The sequence below is a fragment of the Alexandromys fortis genome, unplaced genomic scaffold (genome assembly GCF_014885135.2).
Source record: "Alexandromys fortis isolate MF-2015 unplaced genomic scaffold, M_Fortis_MF-2015_v1.1 scaffold_115, whole genome shotgun sequence".
In the NCBI taxonomy this organism is placed as follows: domain Eukaryota; kingdom Metazoa; phylum Chordata; class Mammalia; order Rodentia; family Cricetidae; genus Alexandromys; species Alexandromys fortis.
Window position 1 is genome coordinate 599,313 of NW_026067989.1, and position 10,579 is coordinate 609,891.

General features: G+C 42.2%; 1 protein-coding gene across 1 annotated transcript; it reads left to right on the forward strand.

Moving 5' to 3' along the window:
• The first annotated feature begins 1,818 nt into the window (after nt 1–1,818).
• On the forward strand, nt 1,819–4,484 carry Otor (otoraplin). The gene is made up of 4 exons (XM_050159531.1): nt 1,819–1,933; nt 2,246–2,385; nt 3,253–3,360; nt 4,461–4,484. Exons 1-4 carry the CDS (start codon nt 1,819–1,821, stop codon nt 4,482–4,484), a joined length of 387 nt encoding a protein of 128 aa, XP_050015488.1.
• Nucleotides 4,485–10,579: the final 6,095 nt, after the last annotated feature.

The following is a 10,579-nucleotide window of genomic DNA, read 5'->3' on the forward strand; positions in this document are numbered from 1 at the left end:
CCATTAACCATGAGTCATGGGGGTGTGAATTTCCAACTCCTAGCCCCTGGACAAGCCAGGGGAGGGAGATTTTCCACTGGCCTGTGCCGTTCAGTTCCATTTCCTATGGGAGAGATGCTTAAATGCAGGGATAACTGTTTCTATTGCTGGGAAGAGTCACCATGGCCACAATTCTTATAAAGGGAAACAATAAATTGGTCTGGCTTACAGGTCAGAGGTTTAGTCTAATATTGTCATAGGGGAAAATATGGTGGCATGCAGACAAACATGGTGGTGGAGAGGTAGCGGAGAGTTCCACATCTAGTCTGCAGGGAGCAGGAAGAGTGAGAGACACTGTACCTTGCTTAGGCTTTGGAAACCCCAAAGCCCACCCCCAGTGAGACACTTTCTCCAGCAAGACCACAGCTCCCAATAATGCCACTTCCTATGAGCCTATGGGGGACATTTTTATTCAAACTGCCACAGCAACAAACCTCAAATTTCATTCTCTGTAGTCAATCATGGCATTTGCCTGACCTTAGAGGAAGTTGTTACGGTTTTGATCTTGAATGTCCCTGAAAAACCCGTATGTTAAACATGTGCTCCCCAGATTGGAGTAGTTGGGAGGAAGCAGCACCTTTGAGAGGGGAGACTTACTGAGGGGTACAGTGTCTTTGGGGTGACCCAGAGGGGGTCACAGAGCCTCACTGGCTGTTTTCTCTCCATCATCTGTTTTCTTGCAATAAGCTAAGTGGGGTTCTCTGCTACTGGCTTCCACCAAGATATGCCTCAGACCCGAATCAACGGGAACAGGGATCATGGCTCTAAACTTCCAGATATGTAAATCAGAATAAACTATTTATCAGTTGATTGTCCCAGGCATGTGTTGTAGGGAGGGAAAGCAAATGTACCCAGAAATAAAGACGGAGTTGCCACCACTTCCTCACCCACTTATCTCTTGGCTCCACATTGGTAGGATCTGGTTGTGGTATGTTATACAATCCACCAGTGGCCCAGCTAAACATGTCTCCTAAGAAACCAATCACAGAAGATTTGCATAAGATTACTTTATTTATTATGTAAATCAGGATTTTTTATTAGATTTACTAAAACTTAATTTTATACTCATGACATTTTTAGTTTTTAAAGTGTTTGTGTGTATGTTGTTTACATATGTGGATGCATATGTGTTCCTGAAGAGGCCCGGAGTTGACACTGGGTGTCTTCCTCAATTTTCCTCCACTTTATTTATTGATATTCTTGTTGAACCCAGAGCTTGCTGGTTCCAGTTAGTCTAGCCAGCCAGCTTTGCCTCACGGATGTCTACGTCCATCTCTAGAGAGCTGGGGAAACAGGTGGGCCACCATGCCTGATCAGTATTTGTGTGGGTTCTGGGGTTCTGGACCCTATTCTTCAGACCTGCACAGCTGTTATCCACTGAGCTGTCTCCCCAGCCCATTTTACATCTTGAACAGGTTTCTGCCTTCAACAAATGTTTGCTCACAAACCAAAAGGACGGGAGGGTAAAACAGAAAAGTAAACTATAGTTGGTGTTCCTGCAGTCCTCTTAACGGTGCCCTGATGCTGGTGGGCACCACAGAAGTGACAGATGTAGCTTTACCAGGGTGCATCATCGCTGTGGAACACTGGCGTGGAGTTTGACTTTCTGGAAAAAGAAATGCTAAAAAGCCTCTGGAATCCAGGAGCACGCTTTATGAAAGCAGGGGTGGGGGTGGCCCCTTCCTATTGGCTGAGTACTTACCCCGGGGGTCTGGCTTTCAAATAAAAGAGCCACTGAAGTCAGGCAAAGAGTGCTAGTAAAAACAGCAACAGGGGAAGATGGCAAGAATATGGATTCTTTTGCTTGGGGGCCTGGTGGCTCTGTGCGCAGGGCACGGAGTATTTATGGATAAACTTTCTTCTAAGAAGTTGTGTGCAGATGAGGAGTGTGTCTGTAAGGAGTTGTTCATGGTTCAGTTTTCATTATTTTCCTATTGCATGATTGAAATGATGTCTGGATAAAGTCAGATTTTACTTTGTAGTGAATCTTAAATGTGTATGTTCTCAGCACTGCGTCTTGTGGCCTGTGATTGGTGTCTTAACTGTGGAGAATTCACTTACCTTAGATTTTGCTGCAGCTTTTAATCTTCAGGCTTTCTCTGTCTGTCTGAAACCCAGCTGGACTTTCATACATTGCTCAGACGCTTTGCCTTTTTACTCCTAGGACAACCGGTCACTTTGGATTTGTTTGTTTGTTTTCTTCCAGATACTATTTCTCTGGCTAAAGCACAGGAAGATTACAATGCCCCCGACTGTAGGTTCATCAATATCAAGAAAGGGCAGCAGATCTATGTTTATTCCAAGCTGGTAAAAGAAAATGGAGCTGGAGAGTTTTGGGCTGGCAGTGTAAGATGAAATTGTTTAAACATATGTATTTCTTACCTGTGCTGCTTTTAGCTCTTTCTGGTTTTCCTACCTTCAGCCCCTCTACTGCCTAATAGGAACTGTAAAGACAACGTGAGGAATGGAAACAGAAACACAAAAATTCAGATTCATTTTCTGTTACTGTATTTAAAGGAAAGATCTCATAACAAAATTGAAGTTAAGTCAAAATGATGTCTTGAGAAGAAAAGAGCCATGCATGCTGAGGCTTCTATATCACACAGAAGTTGAATCTCGTTCAAAAAATGTCTGAGAAGATTTGCCAAGAGAAAGGGTTGCATGTTAGCAGTCTGTCTAAATGAGAATGTTCCTTTACAAAAAGTTAGAACCCTCCTTGATTCTTCAGGAGCTGCTTTCCCGAGTTAAAATGTACCCACAGACCCTGCAGAGCCCAGGGGAGAATGAAGCATGCTTCTTGTTACCCGAAAGATGCATCCTAAATTGAGGAAAGATTCAATCAGAATGTATTCAGTGGATGTCCCTCAGAATTGTTAAGGAGTGGGAAGTATACAATACTTTAAAATGAGTGTCTATTTGCTTTAAAATTTTTATTGACCTTAATTTTTTTATAGCATCTGGAAGATCTCAGGCAATTCACGAGATTGCAGAAAGCAAAGCAATGTTCAAGTACTGAGACAAATCAGATCTGCCCCACAAAAGACAGACGCACAAATCTTGGCGCTACCAGTGAATTTCAGATTTGCTCTGAATTCCCTGGGATGCACAGAGAAAAGGAAGCTCTGGCTCATGGAATTTTCATTATGAGGAAAGAAGTTTCTCAAATACCCTGACATCAACTTATCCCTGACTGTTGCTGTTCTGGGCACACAGGTTTACAGTGACCACCAGGATGAGATGGGAATTGTGGGTTATTTCCCCAGCAACTTAGTTAAAGAGCAGCGTGTCTACCAGGAGGCCACCAAGGAAGTCCCAACCACGGTAAGCATCTCAGCGGTGGCTGGAGGATGACTCATATCTTGGGGGTAATGTAGACAGGTCCTCAAAAAAAAGGAGTATGTTCTTCAGCTTATAGTATATGCTGCACGGCACAGGTGCCCACGGTGGCTTTATGAGACAGTGACGTTTAAGATGTACATACTGACTATCCGCCTTATGAGGATGTCCACGCTTCCTTCACATCCTACAGTCACCCTGAGTTTAGCTCTTACATGTTTCCACTTTTAAAGACTGCATTTTATCTTTATCAGGGATATAACTGACCAGTAAGATTATTTACTTATATGTACAACCTGATGCTTTGACGTCATAAAGTGATCAATCCACCGAAGCTGATTCACGATTCACACCTGCCATCTCATAGAGTTACCCTTCCTTCCTCCCCTCCTCCACCCCTGTCTCACGTGTGTGTAGCATTGGAGACTGACCTAGCATGTTTCAGTTAAACAGCACAATTCTCTTTCTGTTTTGAGTGCAAGTTATCCTGGAAAGGTATCTCTGGCGTAAAGAAAGAAACTAAAAAAAAAAAAAAAAAAAAAAAAAATCACTAAGCTGTTCTCCCTGATGGTTTTGTGAAAGGTAGATTTATTTATGAAAGGTAGACTGAAGGAAAAAAAAATTAGCACCTGTTTTTGAGAAAGTCAAAATATTCTAGAAAATCCTTGGAGTCTTATTTTTTCTGGCAGATAGACTCTACTTATGCATGAAATAAAATCCTGCTCTTCCCTCTGCCCTGAGGCCCTGTAAACAGTGGCGGAAATAAAAGATCCTTTCTGAGCTCCTTTGCAGGATGGTTATTTTGAAGTAAGTTTCTCAACTGATGGCTGTGCTTCAGACATAGCCCAGCCTAACAGATGGGGCACTGCGCTCCACCTGTCAAATAACTACAAACCTGAGGTGGATTTGAATTCGTTTTAAATGGTATTTGACTTGAAGTGATAATTCTTTTAAATCCTTAGGTTTTCAGCCTTGACTTATCATGAATCCAAAGTTGTCTGTTATTAAATCTTATTTTAAATTAAAAATCTATACGTGCATTTTTTTTCGTCCAGCCTGAAAGTTCAATCTTTTCCCCTCCCCAGGAGATTGACTTCTTCTGTGAATAAGAAATCAGCTAACACTGCAGATAAAATGAAAACACCAATGATGAAAACGAGAAATGGAAATAACCAATCTGGTGTATCTGTACCTTCCTGGCTTCGCCTGATGGCAGGAGTACGGGTCTAGAAGGAGGCAATCTAGGGGAACTGTCAACTCAGCCTGGTTTGCTTGCACCGCCTTCCCAAGGGGTGGCCACAGAGTACTGTTTGAATCACATCAGTCGTTTATAACTAGAGAGTTTGAGGTGAAGAGAATCTTCAATCACTCAGTGGTGCACATCCAAGGTGTCGTTAGTTTTAAATGGTCATTCTTCCCAGCTCTGGCTTCAGGCTTTTAAGCTCCATGAATTGTAAGTTTGACTTTTGAACGTGTTTTCTGTTATTTGTGTCTCTGGACATCTAAAGTCTTAATACTGTACTTGTCAGGGTATTCTAGTATTGTTACTTCTTATATTTGATACCCTTGGATATAAGAATGTTAAGTATAAAAAGAACCTTTGGACTCATAACTATTTGAGCTATGTCTCAGGATTTTTTAAAAAAAAAAATTTCACATGCCATTTCATATGGGGGGTAGCTTTATATTCTAAAAGATCAATTTGTGTTTAAATTGGTCTGTGTGTATGTGTAGGGATGGACATCTTAGGAAGCTCTTTTGGTGGCACAGTTTCCTTTGGCTCTGTTGCCTGTCTGGGTCTTAAGGGATAGCCAAACCCAGGTCTGAAGACTTTTTCCTCCACTTCTGTCTCTTTCCATACAAATCCTGCTTAGCAAGGTAATGCATTACCTTGGAGTGTTACCAAGGAGTCAAGAGTTCCCTTTTTGTAAGCGAACAACTGAAATTTCTGATGCCTGTCACCCCAAACACCAGAGAGCAGAAACAGGAAATGAATTTAAGCTGCATTTTATTCGGAGAGCTGGAAATCTGGGAAGACAGAGTCAATGTCCCCAAATCTGCCATTCTCTCCCCATTTACAGCTGTAGCTAGCAGTGACATCTGCAGAGTTCAGTCTTAGTTCTCTGGTGTGGGTCAGTTTTGCCTCTGAGAGTCTGTGTTGGTGAGTCTGCCCCTATTGTCCTCTATGTTCCCACGCTTTATCAGCTTTCTTTGTGCTTCTGTACCCCAAGGCCACTGAGCCTGCACATAGCCTCTGGGTTATGTGTCTAGGTTAAAGGTCAACTCCGATCAGACTGTTAGTGTTGTGTGCGTGCTCATTTGCAGTGTGGACACGCAGATTCCTTTCTACAAGAAGTATCCAGTGTGCTGCTGTAACACGTGAGCAATGCCCCTATCTTTTCCCACCGCTTTTGTAGGTTCCCAGTTTCAGAGATCTGAAAAATTGAAATCAGACCCAGAAGAAAACTCCCAGCAGCTTCTGGGAGGAGGGAGTGAGTAAGAGGAAGAGAAGAAGTCATGTTTTCTGAGGTGGTGCTCTCTTGTCAGCTGCTTCAGAGGAACGGGGTGCTCTTTAGAGAACGGGGTGCTCTTTCTTTAGAGAATGGGAATGCCCAACATGCCAGGGTAAGGGGGCTATGATTTGGGCTAGCAGTTGAAAAAGAGACAGAAAGTGGAAGAAGGGAAGATTATGTTTTGTTTGTTTATTTTTTAAATTAGAACTCAAAGAGCAGGCTAAGCAGTGAGGATCTATAAGCAACTGCATGGATAGAAGGACATCGAGGGTGTGTAGCTCATTAGAGGTACTTTCCCTCCAATCTTCTGAATGTGTCTTCAGTTTTAACAGATAGTTTTCTTGAGTGGTGGTTTTTGTCTAGGTGATTGACAGGCCCATTTAGATTAACACTTAAGGGAGTATACAATAGCATGTTTTTGCTTTATATGTATATGTATGTATATGTGTGTATATGTGTGTGTGTGTGTGTAAGAGAGAGAGAGAGAGAGAGAGAGAGAGAGAGAGAAATAGTAGTAGTAGTGAAGGCAACCTGAGCCCTATTCCTGGTTTTTTGTAATCTTAGAATCTTTTGAGAGTTGAGATGCCACGTTTTACCTAGAGTCAAAAATGCAATTCAGTTATGTTTCTTGCGATAAAAGATTATGTAGCTTGACCTTTGCACACATGAGTTCCCAGCAGCCATGATCACCTGCATGAGATCCAGTCAATATTGCAGCACGGAGCTGGGGAGGGACTGCCCCCAACCGAGGAGCTATTATTGACAACTTACGGCTACTAGATGGGAGAGTCAGTTTACTTTATGGGTGTGGTCCATGGTAGGTTAACAGCCCAGTGGATGACCCCACACCCACAATAAAGATAGCACAAATTGGACTCAGTGGGCTATTTTAAAAGGGGAAGAGTCATGATATGTTGGAAGAGGGATGTAGGAGTGGGTATATCTGGGAGGAATTTGGGGGTGAATATGGACAGAACATACTGTGTAAATTTTTCAAAGAATAAATAAAATATGCTATTAACATTATGTAATGATATATTAAAGAGAATTAAAGAAAAAGTCTACCACTACACTTTACCAGGAGGAAATGGCTTTCCCTTAATGAGCAAGTTGTTCCTTAGCTCTACTACCTCCACCCAAAGGTGATACTTCTTTTCTTTATTATGATATGTTTGATTTGTATATCTGTTTTATATATGCGTGTTCTCAAATTTTGTAAAAGCTTCTTGCATACCAAGGGTTTGTGAGGGGGAAAAGTCTAAGAAGTCCTGCTGAAAGTAATTACAGTGAAGTTACAGAAACTAACGAGAGACAAGAGGAGTTGGGACACCGTACAATGTCTAGGCAGTAGACTAAATTTCTTAGGAATCTGTAGGGGTTGGGAGACAGCTTGGTCAGTCATGAGGACCTGAGTGCGGTGCCCGGAACCGAGGTGCGAAAACAAACAATAGAAAACACAACTGTGATGGAGAACACTTTTAATCCCACAGCTGGAGAGGTGGAGGCAGGTGGATTCCTGATAGTCACTGTTTAGCAAGCTGAGTCTAATCAAAGAGTCCTAAGTTCCTGTGAGAGAGTCTGTCTCAAACAGCAAGCTTGACATTCAGAGTTGACCTCTGCCCTCTGCGTGCACTCACCTACATGTGTGCTTGGATAAAGGTTCCAATTCCTTTAAACCTCCATCTTAGCAACTTCTCGCAGATTAGCATCACCCGCATGGCTGGGCTGTAGCAAGAGTTACCTATAACTTACATGCAAGATCCGGACACAGGATAGTCTTTAAGTGGGGAGTGGCATTCAGGCTTCTGTTGTTGGTGTAACAATTGTCTTGCTTCCCAGTTCATTCATCCTCAGAGTGTTCCCACATAGCCATGCTTTTGGGGCAGTCATAATTAACTTGGAGCATAATTATGAAAAGGTAGAGGAGACATTCTGCACAAAACCACTCCATGTAGTATACATACAACACATCATATATACAAATAAATAACAATGAGATTACATTTAAAGTGAGAGGGTTTTTTTTTACATCTGTGAAACATTTGAGGAAGCAGTGTCCTTGTTTCTTAAGTGAATTAATCTTAACAATCTATTCTTTTCAGAAACCCATGATTTTATGGTTATAGTTTTCTGAAGTTGTCTTTAAGGAATGTTGCAAATAATTAGCATACCGTGCACACATGCATGCACACACACACACACACATACTTACATTCAAGGTTCACAAACATTATTCTTAATGTCTGTGGTAGTATATATATATATATATTTGTTTTCATTTTTAGGAAAAATCAGATGTTCCAATAAAGGGTTTTTCTGTTTGTTTGTTTTGTTCTCTCTCTCTCTCTCTCTCTCTCTCTCTCTCTCTCTCTGTGTGTGTGTGTGTGTGTGTGTGCATGCAGGGTAAACAAACTAGGGAGGTACAATGTAGTAAAACTTCTAGTATGCCTATTTCTGGGTCCTCAAATCAAGCTGCAAATCGGAACAAGCAAACAAACAAAAAACCCTCCTCCCCCTCCCTGCTGTCCCATACTTAGTCACCAGTGATCTCACTCTCTTTGACATTTCCTTTGAGTGTTTGTCATTAGGGTTGTGGGTAAATAAGTGGCAAAGGGTTCTTTAGAATATTAGTCTTATGATTCCATGGAAACAATAACATGAACCTAATTGATAAGTCTGTGGATAAACAATTCCATCTCTCATTCTCAAACACTTCTTTGGCTACTTCCTGAGAACAAGCAAATGTAAAATAAAAATGCTTTTTTTTTTTTTTTTTAAAAAAAGGCAATTTAAGGCAGTTTTATTGTTGTAGTTGTTTTGGGTTTTGTTTATTTTTATTTTGCTAAGCATTCTGGGGGTCATGCCTGTAGACCTGGCAGCATAGTCCTGCTATCATAGTGTGTCTTTTTGTAGAAGCTGTCCTTCTTGGTGCCAGGGGCCAGGGTCAAGGCTCAGTGGAAGACATCATGTTCAGCATGCAGCAGGCCTTAGTTTCAAAATTAGCTCCACACATACGCACACACCAGAGGAAGGAGGAGAGAAGGAAGAACAAAGAAAGAAATAAGGAAACAAACCAACAAGCAAAAAGCCACACCTCTTGCTCAGGTGATTGAGACAGCTGCTTTTGCTTCCTATAAAACTGTCTGAGGTAAATCACAGATTAGAATGTCCATCAGATACTAAAATCAGAATCGCCCTTCAGCTTTCTGACCGTGAATTCAGAAGACCATGTTCGCACCTGGCCTAGTAAGGCCTCCGACTTACAGTGTGGCGTTGCAGCGGGGAATGACTACATGAATTAACTGTCAGAGTTAGCAATTTAAAGGCCGACTTAGAGCTGGTAATGTAATGTAATGGTAATCTTAATACTGAAGATGGAGGCTGAAGCAGGAGGATTGCCATGAGTTCACGGTCGGCCTGGGCTACATAATGAGTTTTTGGGTAACCTGAATTATAGCATGCAGCCATATTTTTATTTAAAACAATAACCCTCAGAAATAATCTTTTCTTAGAAACGATGAAATGACAGAGATGCCTTCATCCCACCCTCTGCTTCCCAGCCTCTTCTATGAAGACATTCTTTGTGGCTTAGTTCATTGTTCACAGGAAACAACGAGACTGCACCCAGCAATGGGCTTTGGGAGCAGTAAAGTTGAAACTCCAGCTATCCCGTAAGTGCGGGAGAAAGATTACTGTTAGCATCGCTTGCGCCTGACCTTAGATAAATGCAGCCTGTCACTGCTGCCCGTGCTTGTTGAGTTTACCCTCGTGGATCAGTTCAATACAGGGAGACAGGGACGTTAAGTGTGCTCATGTAGTATTTAAGCAAATCTCTGGAGGAGGGAGCGAGTGTGTCAGCTCTGAGCAGAGACAGCAAAGGAACAAGCACGAGGAAGACGCCCATTTCTCCAGCAGTCGGCCTCATCCATCTAAAAATATGAGGCGGGGAGATAGAAAGAAACTACCCCAGCTTCCACTCCTCCTTATTTACCCTTGAAACACAATTTCAGGTCTCCAGATGCCTCCTCAAGTTGCATCCCTACAAATCCCCCAGTCCACCGGCAATTTAATCAGGAAAATGGTATATTGATCCATAGGCTTTATATAATGTACTCTCCATGTAATCTAGCCCGCTATTAACTAAGACAGAGAAGGCTCCCCACTCCCGATTTGAATATTTTTCTAAATGGAAATGACTTTTCTGTCACATGTGAGCAATCGTTTTAATCACTTTTCTCAAGTGTGCACCATGCTAAAGTCAGCACGTTTCAGGAGTGAGAGCTGAGAGGTTGCTGTGAAGTACCTCACCACCTCCCACCTCTGCCTTTCCTCTCCTCGTCCCTTCTCCTGCAGCATGTGAATTTATTCCAGCCAAGTGACTTCGTCAAGATCAGAATGTTAATTTGCTTAGCAATGTTATGTTGATCGGCGAAAATTAACGGCAATGTGAGCGTTTAGCTTCTACCCACCAAAGACAAAACACGGAAGCTTTAGCCAATGGGTGCCCATGTCACTGAACTTGGGCCCCCTGTGGTTTGCCCACTCTCTTCTGACTTCCTCTTCTTTGCCTTCCCTCAATCCAAAATGATTTGAGGGACTTTAAAAATTAACTTTAAGTATTTCTCTAGATAGAATTACTGTTGTATTGGGGACCAAGCCCAGGGTCTCATGAATGCTAGGCAAATTCCCTC

Bases quoted from the DNA above. Each gene is read 5' to 3' on its own strand.
- Otor (XM_050159531.1), top strand. From the start codon at position 1,819: ATGGCAAGAATATGGATTCTTTTGCTTGGGGGCCTGGTGGCTCTGTGC. The intron at 1,934-2,245 runs GTAAGGAGTTGT...GTTTTCTTCCAG, and splicing joins TGCAGATGAGGAGTGTGTCT to ATACTATTTCTCTGGCTAAA. The intron at 3,361-4,460 runs GTAAGCATCTCA...TCCCCTCCCCAG, and splicing joins CCAAGGAAGTCCCAACCACG to GAGATTGACTTCTTCTGTGA.